Source organism: Girardinichthys multiradiatus, chromosome 4, assembly GCF_021462225.1.
Source record: "Girardinichthys multiradiatus isolate DD_20200921_A chromosome 4, DD_fGirMul_XY1, whole genome shotgun sequence".
NCBI lineage: Eukaryota > Metazoa > Chordata > Actinopteri > Cyprinodontiformes > Goodeidae > Girardinichthys > Girardinichthys multiradiatus.
Genome location: NC_061797.1, coordinates 32,301,037 through 32,326,512, shown reverse-complemented (window position 1 = coordinate 32,326,512; position 25,476 = coordinate 32,301,037). Strand labels below are relative to the sequence as shown.

General features: G+C 39.3%; 1 protein-coding gene across 1 annotated transcript in view; it reads left to right on the top strand.

Moving 5' to 3' along the window:
* The window catches only part of LOC124866622 (CUB and sushi domain-containing protein 1-like), a 436,935-nt gene that overhangs the window by 365,350 nt on the left and 46,109 nt on the right, over positions 1-25,476 (top strand). Inside the window, exons 50-59 of the mRNA XM_047362500.1 lie at positions 2,210-2,281; positions 4,255-4,401; positions 5,496-5,684; positions 5,782-5,967; positions 6,099-6,296; positions 12,313-12,486; positions 12,858-13,031; positions 13,250-13,423; positions 15,958-16,146; positions 23,495-23,671. Coding sequence (XP_047218456.1) covers positions 2,210-2,281; positions 4,255-4,401; positions 5,496-5,684; positions 5,782-5,967; positions 6,099-6,296; positions 12,313-12,486; positions 12,858-13,031; positions 13,250-13,423; positions 15,958-16,146; positions 23,495-23,671 — 1,680 coding nt within the window. The remainder of the gene's footprint in view (positions 1-2,209; positions 2,282-4,254; positions 4,402-5,495; positions 5,685-5,781; positions 5,968-6,098; positions 6,297-12,312; positions 12,487-12,857; positions 13,032-13,249; positions 13,424-15,957; positions 16,147-23,494; positions 23,672-25,476) is intronic.

Genomic DNA, 25,476 nt, shown 5'->3' with positions numbered 1-25,476 from the left:
GAGGAAAAACTCCCTTTTAACAGGAAGAAACCTCCAGCTGAACCAGGCTCAGTGTGAGCGGCCATCTGCCACAACCGACTGGGGGTTTGAGAGAACAGAGCAGAGACACAAACAGAACACAGAAGCACTGATCCAGGAGTACTTTCTATGGGAAGGAAAATAAAATGTTGATGGATGTAGCTCCTTTAGTCATTTCACCTAGAAAGAAAGAACAGATAAACTCTGAGCCAGTTTTCAAGGTTAGAGTCTGAAAGAGAGCACATAGAGTTAGTCACAGTAAAAGCTCAGTCAATTGTCATGTCTAGGAGAGAGAAAGGGTTAAACACTGAAAGACAGGGCCATGTGGATCATCAGTAGAGGGTGAGCATTAAGTTGTTGCCAGCAGAAGCTTGGACGATGCCCCCCTCCAGAAAGGTGTCACAGGTAGACACAGAGTCAGGCCAGGTGTAGCTTCTAGGAAGAGAAAAGAGAGAGAACATAAAGTTAAAAACTGAAATAACAGCAAATAATGCAGAATTAGAGAGTAGTGTGCGAATGTAGCGAAGAGGTTGAAAGTGGTCATTATGTCCTCCAGCAGCCTAAGCCTATAGCAGCATAACTACAGAGATAGCTCAGGATAACCTAAGCCACTCTAACTATAAGCTTTATTAAAAAGGAATGTTTTAAGCCTAGCCTTAAAAGTAGACAGTTTGTCCATCTAGAGCCCACTGATGGCCATTGTTATAATAAAAACCACAACGACTGGGATACCTTTCTCTGTCAGACTGATTATAACCATTGGAAAAGTGAGGGGGTCATACAGGTAGCAGGAATGGAGGGTGTGTTTGCACCTCAACCATAACTGAGCCGGTTTAGGCTAAACCTGACTCCCCCTTACTCCATCCAACAGGGAGGGAAGAAGACGGAGGTAAAAATAAGGAAGATAGCTCAGGAAAACCTAAGCCACTCTAACTATAACCTTTATCAAAAAGGAAAGCTTTAAGCCTAGCCTTAAAAGTAGGACTAAAACTGGGGGCTGGTTCCACAGGAGAGGAGCCTGATAACTAAAGGATCTGCCTCCCATTCTACTTCTAGAGACTCTAGGAACCACCAGTAAACCTGCAGTCTGAGAACAAAGTGCCCTGTTAGGAACATATGGAACCATCAGATCTCTGATGTATGATGGAGCTAGATCATTAAGGGCTTTATATGTGAGGAGGATACGGTAAATTTAAATTCTATTCTGGATTTAACAGGGAGCCAATGAATGGAAGTTAAAATAGGGAAAATATGATCTCTCTTTTTAATTTTCAGCAGAACTCTTGCTGCAGCATTCTGAATCAGCTGAAGGCTTTTAACTGCATTTTGTGGACATCCTGATAGTAAAGAATTGCAATAGTCCAGCCTTGAAGTAACAAATGCATGGACTAGTTTTTCAGCGTCACTCCTGGATACGATATATTTCTAATTTTGGCAATGTTCCGGAGGTGAAAGAAGGAAATCCTAGAAACCTGTTTAATATAGGATTTAAATGACATGTCCAGGTCAAGAATAACACCAAGATTTTTTACTTTATTACCGGAGGTAAATTTAATGCCATCCAGGTTAAGTGATTGACTAAGCAGTTTCTTTTTTAAAGACTCTGGTCCAAAGACAACAACTTCTGTCTTGTCTTGTGACTGTGCAGGCCATCCCCCATGGCCTGCACAGTCACCAGATCTAAATATTATTGAGCCACTTTGAGGTGTTTTGGGGGAACGAGTCAGGAAACGTTTTCCTCCACCAGGATCACGTAGTGACCTGGCCACTATCCTGCAAGGAAATGGCTTAAAATCCCTCTGACCACTGTGCAGGACTTGTATATGTCATTCCCAAGATGAATTGATGCTGTATTGGCCGCAAAAGGAGGCCCTGCACCATACTAATAAATTATTGTGGTCTAAAACCAGGTGTTTCAGTTTCATTGTCCAACCCCTGTATGTGTTCTATGCAAACATAACATAAAAATAGGTTCAAATCCAAGATACGATTTAGAACCGTATATGAACCTGTTTTTAGTAATCATGTTATAGGATGAATGTAAAGTGTGGAATGTGTGAATTTGCTCTGTTCATCCAAATATTGTTTGAATTTATGCTTATGTTTTTGCATGTGTATAAGCACACAAACAATTTTAAATTGCTATACACATCTTCTTCATGCAGCTTAATACATTTGTCTTGTTTCCCAGGTTACACCATAAATATCTATGTAGATATGTTCCACAGTGAGAAGCAGTTTGATGAACTGGAGATTTTTGATGGTAAGCAAATCTCTCATCACCATTTGTTGCACATGTCAACATTCATATACATAAAAATACCCACTAGCACTAAGCATTAATTTATGTTTATTCATGAAAGAAAACATGATTAGACACAAAGCTCTAAACTCTCTTTTATGGTGTTTGTTATCTATCTGGAGTTTTTCTAATTTATCTGCTTTTGCTAAAATAAATCAATTCCCCCAGATGTTTGTGTATTTCTATACCAGATGTATAAAAACAAGACAAACACCACACTTATAATACATGAATACATGGACAAACACGTCTTAGCAGGTCCTAGTCATTAATGATATTCCTATACAATACAGTTGAAACCAGATATTTACATACACTGTATAGACATAGACCTCTTCTGTCTGATATTAAATCACACCTAACTGCCTGTTATGTTTTTTATTTATTTTTTTTTTTTTACTCTCATTGTATATTTTGTTAAATTGGTAGCAATACCTTTTACTGTATGACCTAGATCAAATGTTTTGGCTATGCCTTCACCTGTTTCTCACAATAGTCAGCTAACACTTTGGCCCACAGAACTGGTGTAACTGAGTCAGGCTTGCTGGCCACTTTGCTTGCAGGCATATTTCAGCCCTGCCAACAAATTTTCTATGGGGCAGAAATTAGGGTTTTGTAAAAGCTATTACCAAGCAGTGATTTGTTGTTGTTAAGCCACCTTGTAACTAATTTGGTGGTATGCATCGGATTATTGTCCATTCGGAAGACACATTTCTTGGTTTTCCAAATAGTTTTAACTTCATAAAGCTTTAATTACCTGACTGATGTCAACACTTCCATATAATCAATGTTCTTTATTCATGACACACTTATTTTATGAAGGACAACATCCCCTCTTGCAGCAAAACACCTACACAACATAATGTTACCACCACTGTACTTCACAATAGGGACGGTACACTCAGGCTTGCAAACATCCGCTTTTCTTTCTCTACACTTCAATTTAGTTTTCACAGAACATGTCTCTAAAAATTTACCCCTTTGCAAAATGTAATCTGACTCTTAAGTTTCTATGGGAGGAGTGGCTTGTTCTTCACTGGTTGGACTTTTAGCCTATGTTGGCGCAGGACCTGTTTTACTGTGGATAATGACACTCTCTTGCCAGCTTTAGCCAGCATCTTTACAAGGTCTTTTGCTAATGCTCTGGGGTTGATTAGTACATTTCACACAAAAAACCTTCATCTCTTAGATCCAGAACTCATCTTCTTTCTGTGTGGTATGATGATTGAACATTCCTATGGTGTTTATTCTTGTAATTATTTGAACAGAAAAAACATGGCACCTTCAGGCATCTGGACATTGTGCCAAAGGATGACCAAGACTTGTGGAGGCCAGAATTCTTTTCCTGATATTTTGACTGAGGTTTTTTGATTTTATCATGTCATTAAACAAACAAGTTGTGTATTTGGTGTGTTACATTAGAATACATCCACATGTTTGCATCCAGTTGACTGAAATGAGCCTTTTTAAGCCAAAAACCAAAAAGGCCATGCCATCATCTTGTGAGCTTTCCCACATTGTTTAAAGCATAGTTATTGTATTGTATTTAAATCTACTGACTTTGAGGAAAGTCATACAAAGTCTAAAAAGAAACATTGTACTCATTGTTCTGGTATTTAGCAGATGGAAATACTTTTGGTAATTCTAACAAATTAAACTTCAGACAGGGAGGAAAATAAGCTTTTGTCTCTTATAGGGAGTAATATCTGGTTTCAGCTGTATGTGTGCGTCATTAAACACAAACAATAAAATCTGTTATATTTCCACATCATGTTTTCTGCCTTAAGATCAAACCGAAGGATTTAGAAACAAAATTTCAAACGTTTCACAGTGGCAGATACAACACAAAGAGTTGCAAATTCTATATATAAATGGAAGTACTTAGAAGTAACAAAGCATTTTGTTCTAACCCCTCTTGGACTTTTTTTAACTAGGATCCTCAGGACAAAGCCCTTTGCTTGTCGCTCTCAGTGGTAACCACTCTTCTCAGCTGAACTTCACATCAAAAACAAACCAGCTCTATCTACGATGGTCTACTGACCATGCGACAAACAAGAGGGGGTTCAAGATACGATACTCAGGTACACCCAGCATTTTGTTTTATTTCTTCTGACATCATCAGATAATCAAATATAAAATGTTTTATATTTCTCTGGTCTGCTTTGTTCAGTGTTGCATTTTAGAGCTTTTGTTAAGCTTCTGGCAAAAATATACAAAAAATAAAAATACTTTGTCATTTTCATTCATCGAGAGTTCTGGATAATTGATTTAATGGCTTGATTAAAATGGGGTGTTGATTGCATGTCACAATGGCAGGATGTCACATCAGATTTTAAGGTGAACGTTCATATCAATTCCAGATGCCTGACAACTACCTCCTCTGCCCTATCTCTGCTTTCTCAGAATCCAGAAAATGTATGCACTCCGCATAGTTCAAAAGACTGCTAATCTTTCACACTAGCATGAATAACAATCCCTTAATGCCTTTCTTCTCATGAGAATAATACGCTAATGGTAGAGTGAGCAATGATTTTGTCCACGTTTTTTTAAGGTTGCTAACAGTCTCAATTATAAAATATAATTTACAGTTACACATAACTTAAAAAAATGGAGGAATTAAAGACGATTTATTTTTAATCCATTTATATTGTCAACAGTCTTGAGTACTGTTTTGCACCGTGCTATAATGGACTGATAACAGCTATACAGAGAATACAGATTTATGGTTGAGATCATCAGGGTGTTTCTCCACTGGACTGGTCACTCCAGTCCGGTGTATAGGAGAGAAACAATGACCCCATTAGGTAAAGAGGAGACCAAAGTGGGTTATCATAATCAATCAGACTGCTCAGTGCTCAGGCAACTTTGCATTTACTCTGTTCTGAGAGAAAAAAAAAAAAAAACATTATATTACTTAGAAAAGTTTCAGAAATAATTGCTCTATTATACTGTCACAGGTTTTTGAGTCATCGTGAGTTGACTCAAGTCACACCGTCATGTTTACACAGACACAGATGACTTGACACAGATTTATTATAGCCTTCCTCATAATCCCTCTTAACACTAGCAGCCTCTCTTGATTGTTATTTTCAGCTCTAGGCTGGTAATCAGTTTACTTTCTTGTGAATGTTTTTAAAATGTTCCCTTCTCTGTCTTTCTTGTTCTCTGTTTCTAGCTACTTACTGCAGCATTAATGATCCTCCACTAAATGGTGGTGTGGTTAACCGAACCAAACTCCATCCAGGTAGCAGACTTCAATTCTTTTGTAATCGGGGTTACCGCCTGGTAGGCTTAAGCAATGCCACTTGCAGGCTTGATTCCAGTGGGCTTTACCAGTGGGACACACCTGCACCCGTTTGTCAAGGTAGGTCAAAGGATGTTTTTACACATAGGCAACAATCATTTTCTGAGAAGTTTTTAAATATTCCTTTAACATTTGTTCCTTTGTGCCTTTTTTGCAGCGGATTCATGTGGAATACCTCAGACTCCAGGCAATGGCAGTTTCCATGCATACCACTATAATGTTGGTAGCCAAGTAACCTATCAGTGTAAATATGGCTACCATCTTGACCCTGGAGTTCCAATGACAGCTATGTGTTTGGATGATGGCACCTGGAGTAACACAGGTTCAATTTCCAGATGTCTGCGTAAGTGATGCTAACCCTGTGTATAAAAAATGTATTAATTGATGCATTTATTTGCATTAATAATGTATTGATTAATTCCGATCTCTATTTCCACCTTTGAAACACTTCTTTTGATTTCCATTTCACTTCAGCTGTGCACTGTCCCAGCATTGAAGGTGTCCTGTCAGATCACATGACCTATCGCCTGCTAACTGGTAGGCTGGGAGAGTTTGGTTCCACTGTGATGCTGGAATGCTCAACAGGGTTTTATCTGAGTGTTGGGCATCGAACTCTGCGCTGTCTCGCCAACGGGACCTGGGAGGGATCAGATGACCCAGCTACTTGCAAGAGTAAGTTTTAATGCATACATTAAAAGCCAAATGACTCATAAGAAAGAATAAACATTAGGCCACTAAAATTTGAAATGTCATAAACTGTTGCATAAAATACTTCAATTGTAATTCCATTCCAATTTCTGATTCGGCCCTGACCATCGTTGTTACCCTGTTGTGCACAGATATATGCCAAACCTTAATTTTCTCAGAGCAATAGTGTGATGAGAACTCTTTATATTAGCAAACTGTGAATTGATTATATGAAACACAGGAGTTAATGGAAGCTGTTGAAAGTCTCACTTTTCAACACATTTTAGTCTGTTTTTATTTAAGGTTTAAGCAGACTAAGATAATGTAGCTGTCAGAAGGTAAGTTTGAGGGCACTGTCTGCAATGTGACTTAAACTAAATAATTAAGCACTAACTATTTTTATCACATGTCATTTGGTCCTAACAAATAAATTCAAGTTAATGCTACTCATATAGTGGATAGGAAGAGTTAAACTATGTTACCAATATACAATCAGGCAGCAGCTGAAACTAAAACATGGTCTTGTTCGTTTGGCTTAGGCACACAAAAAATGCTAGCTTGCTATGTAGCTACTGGTACTAGTAATAAATGCTAATACAAAGCAACATGTTTTCTTATACTATAAATTCAGTGCAAATATTGTGGCCATTGCATGAACTGTGGGCTATGTCTTGGTGCCTCAGCCATGTTTTTGTTCCTTCCCTTGAAACCTAGTCTCTCCAAAAGTCTTGTTTATTAATCCTGTGGCAATAAGTGTTTCGCTGTTTTTGATGACAAGTCCATCTTCTTTACTCGTACTCGTACTCGTCGTCTTCCGCTTATCCGGGACCGGGTCGCGGGGGCAGCAGACTCAACAGAGACGCCCAGACGTCCCTCTCTCCAGACACCCCCTCCCTAGTTCCTCCATGGGGAGCACAAGGCGTTCCCAGGCCAGCCGAGAGACATAGTCCCTCCAGCGTGTCCTGGGCCGTCCTCTGGGCCTCCTCCCGGTGGGACGTGCTTGGAACACCTCCCGAGGAAGGCGTCCAGGAGGCATCCGGTATAGATGCCCGAGCCACCTCAGCTTCTCGATGTGGAGAAGCAGCGGCTCTACTCCGAGCCCCTCCCGGATGGCCGAGCTCCTCACCCTATCTCTAAGGGAGTGCCCGGCCACCCTACGGAGGAAGCTCATTTCAGCCGCTTGTATCCGGGATCTCGTTCTTTCGGTCATGACCCAAAGTTCATGGCCATAGGTGAGGGTAGGAACGTAGACCGACCAGTAAATTGAGAGCTTTGCTTTTCGGCTCAGCTCTCTCTTCACCACAACGGACTGGCACAGCGCCCCCATTACTGTGGCAGCCGCACTGATCCGTCTGTCGATCTCCCACTCCATTCTTCCCTCACTCGTGAACAAGACCCCGAGATACTTAAACTCCTCCACTTCCGGTCAAGTACCATGGCCTCAGACTTGGAGGAGCTGATCCTCATCCCAGCCGCTTCACTCGGCTGCGAACCGCCACAGCGCATGCTGTAGGTCTTGGCTAGAGGGGGCCAGCAGGACCACGTCATCTGCAAAAAGAAGAGACAAAATCCACTGGTCCCCAAACCCGACCCCCTCCGGCCCTTGGCTGCATCTAGAAATCCTGTGACAACCGGTGACAAAGGGCAGCCCTGCCGGAGTCCAACATGCACTGGGAACAGGTCCGACTTAGTGCCGGCAATGCGGACCAAACTCCTGCTCCGCTCGTACAGGGACCGGATGGCCCCTAGTAAAGGGCCCAGATTCCATACTCCTGGAGCACCCCCCACAGGGCATCACGAGGGACGCAGTCGAATGCCTTCTCCAGGTCCACAAAACACATGTGAACCGGTTGGGAAAACCATGAACCCTCGAGCACCCTGTAGAAGGTATAGAGCTGGTCCAGCGTTCCACGGCCGGGACGAAAACCACACTGCTCCTCCTGAAGCCGAGGATCGACTATCGGTCGGACTCTCCAATAACCTGGCGTAGGCCTTACCAGGGAGGTTGAGGAGTGTGATCCCCCTGTAGTTGGAACATACCCTCCGGTCCCCCTTCTTATGAAGGGGGACCACCACCCCAGTCTGCCAGTCCAGAGGCACTGTCCCCGACTGCCACGCAATGTTGAAGAGACGTGTCAACCATGACAGCCTTACAACATCCAGAGACTTGAGATACTCAGGGCGGATCTCATCCACCCCCGAAGCCTTGCCACCGCGGAGCTTTTTTACCACCTCGGTGACTTCAGCCTGGGTGATGAAAGAGTCCAACCCCCGAGTCCCCAGCCTCTGTTTCCACCACGGAATGCGTGATGGCAGGATTGAGGAGATCCTCGAAGTACTCTTTCCACCGCCCGATAATGTCCTCAGTCGAGGTCAGCAGTCTCCCGCCCCCACTATAAACAGTGTTGGCGAAGCACTGCTTCCCCCTCCTGAGGCGACGGACGGTTTGCCAGAATCGCTTCAAGGCCAACCGGTAGTCCTTCTCCATGGCCTCACCGAACTCCTCCCAAGCCCGAGTTTTTGCCTCTGCCACAGCCTGGGCCGCAGCACGCTTGGCGTCACGGTACCCGTCAGCCGCCTCAGGAGTCCCACAAGCCAACCACAGCCGATAGGACTTCTTCTTCAGCTTAACAGCATCCCTTACTGCCGGTGTCCACCACGGGGTTTTGGGATTGCCGCCGTGACAGGCACCGCAGACCTTATGGGCACAGCTATGGGCAGCAGCATCGACAATAGATGCGGAGAACACGGTCCATTCGGACTCTATGTCTCCAACATCCCCCGGGATCTGGTCGAAGCTCTCCCGGAGGTGGGAGTTGAATACATCCCTGGCCGAGGGCTCCGCCAGGCGTTCCCAGCAGACCCTCACTATGCGCTGGGGCCTGCCAAGTCTGTCCGGCTTTCTCCTCCTCCAGCGGATCCAACTCACCACCAGGTGATGATCAGTGGACAGCTCAGCCCCTCTCTTCACCCGAGTGTCCAAAACATGCGGCCGAAGGTCTGATGATACGACAACAAAGTCGATCATTGACCTCCTGCCTAGGGTGTCCTGGTGCCAAGTCCACTGATGGACACCCTTATGTTTGAACATGGTGTTTGTTATGGACAATCCGTGACTAGCACAGAAGTCCAATAACAAAACACCACTCGGATTCAGATCGGGGAGGCCATTCCTCCCGATCACGCCTCTCCAGGTGTCACTGTCGTTCCCCACATGGGCGTTGAAGTCCGTACCGGGCGACGTCACGTGCCTCAATATTTTGTTCTTCATGAGGGATTCTTGAACCACTCTTTGTCTGACCCGTCACCTAGAGCCTGTTTGCCATGGGAGACCCTACCAGGGGCATTTAGGCCCCAGACAACATAGCCTCTAGGATCATTTGAGCACTCAAACCCCTCCACCACGTTAAGGTGGTGGTTCAAGGAGGGGTCCATCTTCTTTACTTTTATGAAATTCACACACTTTCCTGAATAGCTGAACTCTTGGGGAAAAACAAAGGAAAAGCCCAGCTCTGATCTATTCGTGTAAGATGTGTTATGCAACATTATGGTTTTACATATTTAACTTCATTTGTACTCTATACTGCACACATAAAAATCTGTCTTTGTGACTTCACTTAACAACCTTTGTGGTTGATAAGAGCAGCCTTATTAGAGAAGAGATGAAAAAGAGAACTTATACATTCATACACTCAAACAATGATGCAACAACATGGGTAGGCGACATGCAGCACACAAAAAGAATAACACATGAATAAAACTGCATTGCAGTTACTTTCACCACCTGTCATGAATTAGTTATCAAAATAACAAACCCTCCCTGGAACAGGCAGACACCTGGAAAAATCTGAGAAAGGTATTTATCTAATAAGGTACCTTCTGTTATCTTGTCAAAACGCATGCTTCCTGTTTTGAGTTGGAACCAAGAGGCAGGAATTGTATTTTTGAAAATAAAAGGACATCCCAAAAGGCAGTTGCATTCTGTATCAACCTGATAGCCAGTACTTGTGTTTGTCTTCTTTCTTCTCCATTATAATTCTGAAATACCAGGGGTATATGTGTTTCTAAAATGCCGTAGGATATTACCCATTGCATTTTGCCTTGGGACGGTAATAACTGTTTCATGCAGAATATAGGCTGAGATTACTAAATGTGGGTTGCATGTTGGCAACTATCAAAGGCTGTTTTTTTTTTTTTATTCTCAAATAAGAGTGGTATTTTACAATGTGCCTTTGCTGCTCAGTTCATAAAGAAAAGCTTAGTGAGAACATTGTGACTGCAAAAACCTTCAATGCAGAATTTCTTAGTGTTGCATAATACATGAATTGCCAATGATAAAGTGAGATATGTAGACTGGGAGGAAAAATAGTAAGGGGATTACATTTGTTTAAGATTAAAGCAGGGATTTATTTAGGTAGTTTTAAACTAATTTCTTTGTGCAGGCGGACTAACCAAATACTAAAGCAGCTCAGGCAGAGTTAGTAGGATTCCTTTAAGTTGGCCATGGGTTTGAGGACTATAGTCAGTCTAAATCTTTATCATTGGTTTCATTCAGATAAGCGAATATCTTGAGTGAATTATGGCCACAGCATTTGAGCAATGAATCAGAAAAGCATTTCCCATTGTTTAGATAAATAAGAACAAAGGAACAAAGGCAAAACTAATACTTTTGTGATCTTACAACTAGAGTCAAACCTGACTCTCCTCTTCTCTCAGTACTGCTGTCAGTCCTGTTCAGTATCCAATGTTTCTTCTTTTGTGGTCTGCTGTACTCCAACCAAAAAACAAGATAAGAGTTTATTTAACCAAAATAAAAATAACACACATTTACCACCTAGGCATGCATGCTATGTCTACAAACAGTAGTGAATTGTGCTCTGCCTCTTAGCTTCACTGGAAGGAACCTTTTATGCTTTTTCATAGCAAGACATTTTGAAAATAAATCATGTTCCAACCTTGTTGGAACAGTTTGGGGATGGCACCTTTAGTTTTAACAAGACTGTGCACCAGTGCAAAAAGCAGGGTCCATGAAGACATACTGTAGATGAGCAAGTTTGATGTGGAGGAATTTGATCATCCTGCACAGAGTTCTGACCTAATACCAATCGATCATCTTTGTAATGAAGTAAAGCAGAAACCAACAGCCAGCCAGTCTAGTACAACATCAGTGCCTGACCTCACAAATGTGCTTTTGAAAAAATGAGGACAGAAAAATCCCACAAACACCCTGATAAACCATGTGGAACGTTGTCCCAGAAAAAGTTGAAGCTATTGTAGCTGCAGACGGTTGGCCGACATCATATTGAACTCCATGGATTAAGAATAAGTTGTCAGTCATGTGCATATGTGTGTTAAGCACACAGGCAAATACTTTTGGCAATGCAGTACAGTGTATACAAAGTTGCCTTATAATTTTGTGAGATGACAGTTTTGTAAAAAGATCATAATGATTTAAAAAATAGTTTGATAGCAAGTCCACACTTTAAACCCATGAGGTAGTCGACATGTGTATGTTAACCCTAAAAGGGTGTATGATTTTACATAAAGATCATGTTGTACTAAAGAAGATTTGAAAACAGGGATTTAGTGATCACAATTCAAAAGGGAACCAGGTAACAAGCCCACACTAGGGTTAAGGTATACAAAAATAAACTTGCACACACAAAAGTAAGAAGCATAAAAAGTGGGGATGCAAAGATGGACTTACTTTATACTGAAATCTTGTGTCCCAGTATGATTTTAAATCAGTATTTGACAATCATCAACCCAAACCTGCTAACTGACGGCTATTTCCAATCTGACTGGAATCTGGATCATCAGACTATTCTCATGATGGATGATCTTCAAATTGGACTATAAAACCACACTCTCACACTGCAGATTTTGGGTCTAATGATCCTACAGAAAATGTAACATGCCAGATGCCTAACAATGTTATTTTTACTATTTCAGCTATTTGCTTGATAATTTGTTTCTGTAACATATTTATTTTGTTGTTTAGTCATTTCTTGTGGGGAGCTTCCTACACCACCCTTTGGTACCAAACTGGGGACACTGACTACATTTGGAGCAACTGCTATCTTTATGTGTAACCATGGATACACGCTGGTAGGGTCTCATGTGAGGGAATGTGGTGCTGATGGGCTATGGAGTGGTGCAGAAACCAGATGTTTAGGTAAGATCCATTTTTTAGAAATATATATATACACACATACGTATATATTCTTCCAATATCATATCTCATTCTTCAAGTTCATCAACTTGTAATAGGAGGTTGGTTTTTCAAGGCCACTTACAAAACAGAAGGTTCTGAAACGTAACGATTTTAATGACCTTTTGTGCCTCTGTAATTGCCAAATTCTTTAGCTAAACTGTTGAAATACTAACTTGAAAACGTACTAATTATTTTAAGGCCAAAAAGTTATACTCAGATATTTGAAATATTTAAAAATTTTAGCTTTGGTTGCACATAGTGAGCTTGGGAGTTATTAAGAGAAAATAAGTTTACTTTTTTCATTGTAGTATTTCAATGTGTGTGTCCTCCAGCTGGTCACTGTGACTCTCCAGATCCTATCGTCAATGGTCACATTAGCGGAGATGGCTCAAGTTACCGTGACACTGTGGTCTACCAGTGCATGTTAGGATACAGACTGATCGGCACATCTGTCAGAATCTGCCAACAAGACCATCGGTGGTCCGGAACAACACCTGTCTGTGTCCGTAAGTAAACACAACATTTCTTTGATTTCTGTGAAATATTTTTGATGACTTGCAGCATTTTTAGGGAAAGTAAAGAGCTAAATGAAATCTCATTAGAGATAAATCCCTAAATTTTTTATTTTACCAAACATGTTAAATATATGCAAAATGCTAAGTGGAAATAAAGATGCTTCAGCATCCTACTTGTTTTTTCTCTCGTATCTCTCTGTTTTTTTTAGCCATCACTTGTGGTCACCCAGGAAACCCAGCCAATGGGCGAACCAATGGTAGCGAGTTCAACCTCAATGACGTTGTCAACTTCACCTGCAATAAAGGTTACATCCTCAGTGGGAATGCTCGTGCTCAGTGTCGACTCAACGGACAGTGGAGCAACCCCTTACCTTTGTGCAAAGGTCACTTTCACATCTTTCACACAGTGTTAGAATTGTTTGCATCCCAAAATATGCTTTCTTTAAAAAGATTTACAAATCAGGAACATAGAATCAGATGAGTTTTTTGTTTGATTTTCTTATTGCTATGGACAATTCCATAATAAACATAACAAATAACCGAAAACAAAAATTATTTTAGCTGTATTTTGTGTTTTGTTTTTTACTTTTTTACATTTTGTTTTATACTTTTTATACTCAACTTAGATATAACCTTTTAATACATAAAGAGAACTTCTGTATATGCATGAAAATCCTCTACTACAATGATTAGTTATTTTTTTAACTGCAATTATATTAAAACAAGCAAATTTGAATAGAACAATCAGATTTTTTTCCAAAAAGGAAAAGGCTTTGGAAATTCTAAAACATGAACATGTTTTGCTTCAGTTTTCCTGCTGAGTCTCCAATTGATTTTTGTCTGTGCTTCAGAAACTACCACGAAATATTTATCCAGGATGTAGGCTACAACTATCACATTCCTCCTAAACCAAAAACAACATCAGAGATGTTACCTAATGTAATGGAAGAAAAAAGAACTGGATTATTACTCACTGGTCAAATGATCTCTTGACATCTGGTACCAGAGAGTCTTTTACATGGGCTTGCCATCAAAAGGATTTTATTTGGCTTTCCATGTTTTCATCCTCCCTGAATTTTTTCACTCTTATTCCCTCTCTGCCTCCTTGCCTCTTTCCCTTTCTCACAGCAGCAGCTGTCAATTATGAGCCCAAAACTTTCTTGCTTCCCATAGGGTGCCAAACACACATACACACACTTACTCACACACAGCCACCTCCCCCATGGGCATGGATTTCAGTGAATGTCAGTCCTCCCCTGTGACATGTGGGAAATCACACTCTACTCCTATTGGACTGGCATGCACCCAGAGAAGGACCAGAGTTAAGAACAAAGAGCTCAAGAAAACAGAGTAGGGTGTAATAAAAAACAATGTTTTAAGGAGCAGCAAGGACAATCTGAATTTGTAACACTTGGATTTTGGGTCAGCACATTTAAGTAAACAGGGGAAAAGAAGAGGTCGCCAACATTTATTTAATTATCTGGTAAATACCAAATAATCAGTTTAGATGGAGAACACAGACAGTGTGACATTGACATAACAATAGGCAGGCACCATATTGACAGTCTCAAACAGTTGCAACGATACGTCAAGGTGTCTGTCGTTTCTGGAGAAGATACAGCAGGCAGCAAATCCTTGAAGTGCATCGGGGAGTTGCGGAAACTGGGATAAAAGCAGTTTTGCATTTACATTTTACAAACAGATTTTTCTTTTAAAACGGCAGGTTTATTTTCTATGTGATTTCACTTCGTTTATGAATTAGAAGTTTAATGTTAAGCAATAAAGCACATAAATGCTAAAAAGAGACTACCTAAATCCTGGACACTTGTTTATTCAGCAGGGAACTGAGTATAAAAAGGTACATTAATGACCATTAATTTGTAATTTTTAGTGAGTTACTTGCAGATGTATGTAAATTAATATGCAATAAATGCTATGTCCCTTTTCAAAATCACAATGATAAATAAAATATTTAAGGAATAAACATCTAAATAAGTGAATAAAAAGCCAGCTATTAACCATGGATTTGTATTTTTTGTTTAAATTTTTAGAGATCATTTACATTTTTATGACTGTATTAAATTGTGTGCAATGTAAATCTAAAAAGAATAATGACCTTAAAAAAGTAAAAGAAAAAGAAAATATATGAAAATGTGAAACACAAATTAAAATAACAAAACATAAAGGAAACAAAAATTAAACATGGCTTTAACAAAATAGCAATGAGTCAAATCTCCAGTTGTTTCTTCTCACCTTCCAACTTTTCTATTGTAATATAATATTGACTTAAGATGTCCTGCTAGTGTTGTCAGTATATTAGTAGCATTACAGTGTACTATCATTAATAGCCTAGGGTATACTGTGGGTATTTGATGTAATAGTTATCGATGTACATTTCTAAATGATAATCTTTGCTGGCCAAAGGCCATTCAACAGGTGTTCAGACTAAATTGGCAGCACAATCAGGGGTGCAAGACAGGAAAACTTGCTAAAAACAACAGAAGAGGAGAAATAGTACCATAAGGCTTAAATGTTTTTTATGTTTTTTTTGTTTTTTTACCAGTTTGAGATACGTTTTAGAGTTGGATTTAAGAAATATGTATTGATCTATTCACAAAAATGTTTCCCTAGTTTTCTTAACAATATGTCTCCTCAGTTTTGTTGTGTATACTCCATGATATTTTATTCTAAAGGTAAAAATAATGCATAGATTTTAATTAGCTGTTATGGATATTAGGCATTTGAAATTTTCCATCTCATCTTGTCTGTGATATTAGAAAAATGAATTAGAGTATGTACTAATCAGATATCTCCTGAGACATTCTTAACTGTCTGTGATTCAACCATTAGTCATGTGATGAAATATTTTTGTGCTTGAAAAATGTAGTCTAAAGGACTACTTTTCTGTCTTCTGTAGTGGTGAACTGTTCGGACCCTGGCCATGTGGAGAACGGTGTGTGCCAGTCTGGTCTGCGTTACCCGGAAATCTTCAACTATGGCATAACTGTGGCAGTCCACTGCAAGAGAGGCTTTTACCTTCTGGGCTCTGCAGTCCTCACGTGTCAACACAATGGGCTGTGGGATCGGCCAACACCTCGTTGCTTAGGTATGAGTGAATGTGTATATTATATACTTTAGAGGGAGAATTATTTGGGATAAAAAACCAAGCAACTTGTTGGAATTGTCTTAAAAGGTGTTTACATTAACAGACAAAGCACATTAGTAGTGAGACTCTTTACTATGACCTCTGATATCTAGAAAAATTTATTTACTTTTTAGTAAATAAAATTGTAGTTTTTAAAGCAATGGCACTATTTTGTTTAGTTTTTTTTATATGAATTCAACTTACAAAGTAGCTATAACAGGTAAATAGCATAAAAAAATTGATGCTATGTATACACAACAAGCTCTTCACCAGTGTGGTGAACAGTGTGGTTTTCTTTTTGTTTGTGACTATGAGCTATGTATCTTTAGAAGCAAACATTGCAGAGTGCATTATATTCAAATGTTTCTATATTCACAATAGATACAGCTTGTTTTTGCATTTTTCCTGGCTTTTTCAGTCTACTAGGGTGAACTTGCTGGGACATCCAGTCATTAGATGATTGGCAACTTGAATTGTTTATTCTTGTTAATAATTGTGCACATTGTTAAAGGATTTGACTCTAGAAATCTTAAATTGTTTGGGATAAACATGTACCTCACAACTTTTCTGTCTTAGACCTAGCAGTTGCTCTTTATCTGCTAGTTCCACATGACTTTTAAACTGCGTCAAGCTGTTAAATCCAACTGTCTCCTTGGGAGGACAGCTCTATCTTTGAAATTTTGTGACGTGTAGGGAGTGTTGATTGCAGAGTTTTGCAAAGTTATTCCAATTTTCTGCTGATAACACTAGGGCCAGCTACTTGCATGTAAACACGGTACATTATAGCAAAACTGGCACAGTTAGAAACAAAATGGCCACTTTATTGGAAACTATGTAGCTTATTAAATATATTTTTGTTCTTAATAAACATCAATGTGAAATCAACAAAGATAGTTCTACTATCCTAGGTTAACATAATTAAGCAGCATTTAGAATTTATTCACAATTTTCTGACCTGTATGAGGCATGGAAAACAGTAGTTAGGACAGAACGCATCTCATGTCCTTCTTGTTTTGTCTGAGGGAATAGAGGACTCAGACATCCCTATACTGGTCCCCAGAACTCCAACCTCAAAATGAATGTTTTGTCCCTGACTCACAGCCAAAACATGCCAAATAAATCTAGATATATGAGTATAAATAAGCCCTAAATTATTACAGAAATTATTACCCGAATGCAGTGATCCCTTTTCATAGGGGTGCCACCGAAACACTGAGGAAGGCTAAGACATCAATCAGAAGATGAGTCCATGAGAGTCCAGTCAGAAATGATAACATGAATAAGAGCAAGAGCTCAGAGTACTTAGATAAGAAGCTGCAAAACATGTTTCTTCATCCTCAAAGAGCCAAGACCACCAAGTAGTATTTTTAGGTTTCAATGAATACATTACCAACAGAGACGTGTTGCAAGAAAAGAAGCAAGATTTTATTATTGAAGCCTGTAGAAAAAACTATTTGGTCTCACATGGACTCTTTTGCAGTTTTACCATGTAAATATTTTTTTCCTCTAATATTCATGTCTGTTTGAATACCATGGGTTTACACTTGATAATTCAGCAATGAATCACAGACATTTGAGTCCTCTGCAATACTTTCAGCTATAAGTTATTGAGGAACTATTTCAGGATCTGTCAGTCTTTATGAACAAAGTCATCTTGCAGCAACACTGAATGACACGTTTTTTAGAAATCTCCATGCACCTAAGTACAGTTGCAGATGTACATATTGGATTGGAGCTACTACAGAACGTCCAGTCACATCAAGAAGTGGACGGTTTGTACTATGCTTCACTGATTCAGCAAAGCCTTCTTCCACATGCAGGATGCAAAAGCAAAACCTTCGCGAGATACAAATGTTGTGCAATTAGGATATTTATGTTGTTTACTATTTAATAAAAAAAAAAAAAAAAATCGGTCTGTTAAGTATTGCCCTGTGAATACCAGCCCAATATGACGGTGGTATTGAGACCATAGGTGAAAGAGTGATTCGAGCACTGACACTATTGAAAAGCAAACTCTGCACACATATGGAAGAAATTCACGGCACTTCTCTGCAAAATGTAAGAATTTAATAATAAAACAGTTAAACTCCAAGTTAAAATATTTCCATTAACAAACAAACAATTTTCTAGGCTAGAACAATTCAACTAAAGCTAGCAAGCAAAATGAAGGAATAAATGGCTTGTACTTGTATAGCACTTTATCAAGTCCCCAGAGACCCTCACACTACATTCAGTCATCCACCCATTCACACACTGACAGTGGTGAGCTAGATTGTAGCCACAGCTGCCCTGGGGCAGACTGACAGAAGCGAGGCTGCCATACATTGGTGCCACCGAGCCCTCTGACCACTGTAATGAAATGTGTACAAATAAAGGAAACAAGGAAACCAATACAAATGATGCAATTATAAGACAGTTCAACACAGATATTTATGTTTAAGAACCAAGGTTTATCTTGAGGAATTTGGAAATTAGGTCAAATTAGGTTTAGAACTGATTAAGAACAATAATTGGTATGATTTCAAACAACCAGTCACAATGCAAAATCAGCAAGGTAGATAAAACATTATTTTAATAAAATAATATTTTACAGAATGATTTACCAAGTTAGAAATTAACCGTTTTGGATAATTGAATTTAAATTTTGTTCACTAGCCATCACATGGGGTAATGGACTACTAAATTGGTGGTGGAAAACTTTATTAAAGATGCCAGGGGGAGCATGGCCAACAGACGTATGGAGGGATGTGGGAGTACTACACCCGAGTCAGCGACTGCTAACACAAATAAAATAGCTCAATTAATAACCCTATAGGTTTACCCATGCATTAAATACCATTAATACAAATACTAAGGAATATATTAGCGCTGACAGCATATTACCTTATGATTACAGAGAGAATGAATGAGAATGAAAAGAGTTTTATTGTATACAAAGCTGCCTACCATGAGGTATAGGCAGAGCTAGTAGCCTGTTAGCCGCTAGCATAGGCATGTTGGCATGTTTAAGCAAATATTCGCCCTAAGTTTTAGCAGGTTAGCATAAGAGAATAAGGAATAACACAAGTAGCAAACTAATATTACTGGACCATAAGTGTTTAAAACATCTCATTAAAATAAAGTTTGCAACTTTAAAACTGAACAAATAACTATCCTCAAGACATTATGAAATAAACAATATTTAGATTGTTTCATCCTAAACTAATTTTATCTTCCCACTACCTCAAGCATGAACTGTTCTGAAGAAGGAGGATGGGAGGTCCAAAGGGCACTAGTTTGTATAGTGAACTTTGCTCGGTCTTTTGCTGGCCATGTGGAAACATTGCAGCTACTCTTAATAGCAGCTATCAATAGGTAATGCTGAGTTGAAACCCATGAGACATGCAGAGCTACGGTTCTGATGCCATACTCTTCAGGCTGTGGGAAAAATGCTTTGATTAGAGACACCGTCTCTTCGTGGCATCTATGGCTCAGGTTGCTTTTCTGCAACAGCTCAAACAGAACGTTTGTAGTCAGGTTGTCTTAATTGCCCATTTTGAATGATCACTGGGTGTTCAAACAGCAAAACATACTTAACTTATGGTTGTTCTCAATTGATGGATACGCTAACATCAGATCATAGTCAACTCTGAATCCAAGTTTGAAGAATCAGTCCATGTAAATAGTCCTGTCCACATGTTGGACCACTTGTTTGCTGAATATTGGACCATTTGCACGTTGCTGGACGCCACCAGGCGTCCTGGCATTTTCGGCCATTTTGTATCCAGGACAGTCCGTGCCTACAGATCTCGTTGGCCCCCGCGGCTGATAAGACAGGGGCGTCGCAGCCCAGAGGCCACCGTCAACTGTATAACAGAGGATGAGACGACCCACCATTTGCCTTCAGCTGGAGACCGTGACACAGTTACCAACATCTGAAGCATCACCTGGAGAAGAGTCCCGAGTGGATTTCATTTATTCTCTCTCGTTGGCCAACGAAGAATTCATAACTAAGGTTTCTGGGATAAGAAGGCAAGAAATTTAACTTTGCCGATCGAAGACGTGAGTTTAACACGTAACTAAAAAAACCATGGAGTTTCAAGGAGCCACCTTGTTTTGTCCTAGTCGACTGTGATGGTCAAATCATATTTTCCCTTTCACCAAGGAGGCCTAGAGGACGAAGATTGCCCGCTTTTCCTGAAGTTAACTGTGGACGCACATTAGCTTCCAACTTCCACCCCATTCTCTCTCAACCCCGCTCAGAAGGAAGACGGCGACAAGTAAAACCCATCCTTTATTTTTGTTTCTTTCTTAGAAAGTCTGGGCAGGGTACAGGAGGTTTTAGTGCGATGAGATTCGCTATTTAATCTAATGTGTCCTGAATGATATGTGCATGTAACCTTTTTATTGAAACTTTGATGTGCCATGTTGGATGCCTGGAAGCCGCTGCGCTACCCAGCTTTGTGTGTGTTTTGCGGGGTTGTTGAACACCTGAGAGCAAGCGCAGGTGCGCTGTGAGACTGGACTGTTATAATAACCTCATGGTGAAATTCACCATTTTCTTTGTCTTCAACCTTACTGCTTACTAGCTTGCCACCAAAAGTTTTATAACTCTTTGTGTGCTCAGCCGGGCAGAGTTGGGGGAGGTTTTATGACTGAGTATAACTGAGTTACAGTTGGAGCTGCGCCCCCAACCTCCACTCACCACCACATCCCTTTGTCATATTATAATTTTTGCCATAACTGCTTGTTTGATCCCATACTGCTGTTTTGCTTTATTTTGTTTAGTTAGATATTTTACCCCTTTTGTGTAGAACTTTGCATGTTTGAGTTGGTGAAGATTATTAAATCGGAAGAGCGAGTGTATCAGGGCTGTGATTTAATAAATATTCACATAAATAAAGAGAAGGCGTTTTGTCAGTCAAGATAAGGTTGAAGTTCCACACGTTTCGGGAGAAACGGTCAATTAAACAGTGACGTCTCTGGTAATAGTTATTAATTATTACTGAGTATTTAATGGTTGTAATTATCAAAGGCATTGAGCCACAATTACAACACCAGAAGACATCTCTGGTCTCGATTCATAAATGAGGATTTTGGTTAAGAAATTAATTTAGTCAAATTATGATTTTTAATTATGATTATTGATAAAGATTAATCAATCAATAATCATAATTCCAACACACATCTCTAGGAGTTGTGTGGGTAGAGAACAAGGGAGAGCTGGTAGAACAGTTTTGGCATGGGCTCTATGACATCACCTCCTTCCTGGGCTGGACTAAAAGTAGGTAAATGTTGTGTTTAAAGTTGCAGAGTTTCCTACTTGTATCTTTGTTTTTGTACAGTTCAGAGTCCATATTTTTTATCCATGGCTGGGGCACAACACATAAAATGTAACCAATCGCTTCAATGAGTGCTTATTGAAATCACTTCAAAATTAAATGTTTCATGTAGATATAGCAAAGTTCGAAAAGGTTAATTTGTTCCTCAAAAGTAAATGATAAAAAGTTCTTATGTTTTTGTTTTCTTATAGAAATTTTCTACCACATTCAAACACATTTGACACATAGAAAAAAAAAAGAAAACAACCTTTGTTTTTGTTTTTTGAGCCTCAGGAGGGCCACGAATTACTTATTTTAGGTCCAATGCTGATATCTTTTTCTCCTTTTTTTGCATGGGTCTTTGACAAATATGTGATTTTGCTACACAGGTTGTCAAGTGTGATTGCCCTTACAACAGCTCAGCTTGACAACAGTCCATTTTAACTTCAGATAGGAGATGAAACAAATAAAGAATTAAAAAAGCCCAGTTACTTTGCACTGAAGCACTTTAATCATCTGCACTATTTCATTTGGGATGCATTTTTTCAGTGGAAGCGATAAGATTATGATTTGTTAGTTTCTCATGCACTACTTGTCCTCCTTGCTTAGGTATTAGGATTTTTATTTACAAAAATATGGCATGACACATGAGAGCAGTCACATTAAATTCATAATTTATAATTACAAGTTCAAAAAGAAAATATTAAAGGAATTTATCTTTATTTTTTCCTGAGTTTCAATGCCATCACAGGCAGACCAATCGTTTTTGTCAAATAAAGCAATACAAAGAGCGAAATGGGTCGAAGAGCCACCAAGATGACTACAAGGAGTGAATGAGAATCTGAAAGAAAAGAAGAAGGTTCAAATAAGAAAGAGAAGCAATCATAAAAAGGAGTATGGAAGAAAAAGGCTTAAAGGTTTGTGTATAACTGTGAGTATGAGTGTGTATATGTGTACATAAAAAAGTGAGCATGTTTCTCTTAAGGCAATGGATGTTCTTGTTAGGAAGCTACCATGGCTAAGAGAAGCATCGAGATTAAATCAGAGAGCGACAGAAGGAGGCTGATTCAAAGACGAAGGGAGAAGCACAAAGAGTTGAACAGAGGCACAGGAGGAGGATGTAGCAACAGAAGTGGAGATGAGGAAGCAGACAAAAACTGAGAAAATGGGTGACATACATGTGTCTGTGCATTGAGCGACATACATGTGTCTGTGCATTGAGCATTACATTCAAGAAACAATGTCTTATCGAAAATTAGAAGAAGATGGGTGATTTTCCTCCAATCTTTGGCCAGGGGCCAAGGAAATAAGGACAGTAGAGAAATGCAAAATACTTCAGTAGAGTTTTTGTATCTGTATCGATTGAAAAAGGTGTGTGGTCTATGCTCAAAGATTTCTCAAAAATAAAAAATGCATTTATATATTTACTTGGCACATATCTGAAAATTTGACAATTAAATTAATTTGGGGTTTCACCATTGAGGGGAAGGAGAAATGTTTTTAAACTGAAGTGAATTTAATTTGATATGAGGAGGCATTTTGTTTTACATTCATTTCACCTCCCTACTGTGACTCCATGCCAGTGATTTTGTAGGCAATGGAAGGTTAATTATCTGTATACAAACAAATTTTATTGTGTCATCTCAAGCAGGTTTAATAAGCACATAGCTACCTGTTGAGACACATACGGCAGAGCTACCTCATCACTGCATTCTTTCCAGCAGAGTTTTGCTAATGTTTACCTTTCATTTAGCTAGTTGTATGCTGTCACACATAAACACACACATTATCAAAAACACCTAAGGTAATGCCTCACTTTTTCTTCCTGTCACCCTCGCTCATTCAGCATCTGCAGTACCCCAGCTGCACAGCCTAATGCAGTTATGTATCTGGAATCTATAACTGGATTTATTCACACACTCTACTCCATAAAACACCCCACCCCCCCAAATCCCCCTACCCACCCTTGTCTGTCTCCCTTCTCTTCCAATCTCTCATTATCTCTACAGCTATTTCCTGTGGTGATCCGGGGGTACCACCTAATGCAATAGTCTCCGGAACCCACAGTTGGACATACGGTTCTGTGCTGCAGTACTCATGTTTGCCTGGTGGGGTTCTAGTGGGCAACTCTACTCGCTACTGCCAAGAAGATGGCACATGGAGTGGAGCACCACCCTATTGCGCAGGTAAGCAAGGTAACCCAGAAAGCTGGTTCTTTTTTAGGTAGTGGGAATTTAAGATTGTAAACAATGAAAGCTTAAAATATGCACTTTTGGACAAACAAATGTTTAGAAAAGGCTCAGTGGATTCAGATACATCAACTAATTCTACTTAAAGTAATCTAGACAAGAATGCAGTTTATTTTCTTGTAGGTGCTACAACCTATATAAATGTTTACTTAAATGTTACATGCATGTCCCCCTAAACAGTTATTTGCACTCCTGGTAAAGATGTACTAAAAGCATAAAATGTTTTATTGTAGCAGCATAATCTCACACAAAACAATTTTGAAAAATTGGAAAACACTCCAACATAGGAAAATAACAGTTGTATTACAAAATCACCAGTGACACACATACTTACACCTTTTAAAGACAAACTTTAAATTTAGTAACACATTTCTACAATTTCCTGTTTACCTGAAGTATATGTGAATATATATGAAATGTTCCCACTAATAGGCATAGTGGAGAATTTGTGATGCTGTGGGCCTGTTTCTCCTCTGAAGGCCCTGGAAACTCTGTTAGTGTGTGGCATCATAAGTATTTTTGAAATACCTGGATCTGGTGGCCCATGCCAGACACCTGAAATAGCGTCACCACTGAGTCTTTTTTAACAGGATAATTATCTCAAAACATATAACCACATCAGCTAAGAAATTATTTACCAGACACTAAATCAACCCTTCTTTGATCATCTCAGTCGCTCAATGTAAATCCTATTGAAAAGCTTTAAGTTAAGTTGTGGAGAATGGAGCAGAATACATGACCCTGGTCTCTGGACAATCTACAAAGATTGCAAGAAGAAAGGTCAAAGATCCCTTTCTTTCTATATGCTACAAACCAAAAGTCTTTTCTTTTAGAAGCCCAAGTGCTGCTGTTATGGAAAGAGCGGCTGTAAAAAGAATTGACAGCAAGGGTGCCAATAAGTGTGGCACTGTGGATTTTATTAAAACCAATAATCTATTAATATTCTAAATGTCTTCTTGGTTATTGAATAACTGTACTACTATACTACTTAGAAGTTGTATTTGCTTAATATTTTTTTCAGTTTGAGATTATACAACTGCAATATAGATTTTGTATATAATTTATTTTCCCTTTTTTACATATTTACCAGCGTTGCTGTAAAGGGTTGCAGTCACTGTAAATTTAAACTAGTCAAAATAGTATTACTAGAGCAGAGTCAGACCACTTTTCTTTCTTCTAAAAAGATGTCACCTGTTTGATGAAAACAGAAGCTGTGGTTAAACTGAGAAAGTGGAAATAATAGCAGAGCCATGCGTAAAAGGTTTTGCCCTGAATTTTGAACAGTAAATATTTAAGAAACTGACTTTGATTTTTGTTTGCTCCTGCAAAAAGAGAGAGACAGTGAGGAGAGATTTGTGGCTTCCAACCAACCACCAAGTTTTATGAATCTAGTTATCTAACTCAGTTGTGTGATAGTTTTCATTTATTTCTTCTTATACTAATATGGGACTTTTACTTGTTAGGGACTGCAGTGTTTTCATTTTTTGACTGAGCTAAAAAATCCTTCCACTGATTAACTCACTTTATAGAAAGCTATAATAATGTAACTAGATTATCTTAACTTCTACACTAATCACTGCTCATTACAGCTGAACATTAGTATTTCCTCTGTTAATGTTCCTACAGATTAATAACAGTGAGCTCGCGCTCTTACCGCATGAGTGGGTCCCAGGAGCAGATTTAGAATTTTCTACAATTTGGGACATAAATTACACACCTGAGGAGACATCATAATTTGAAAT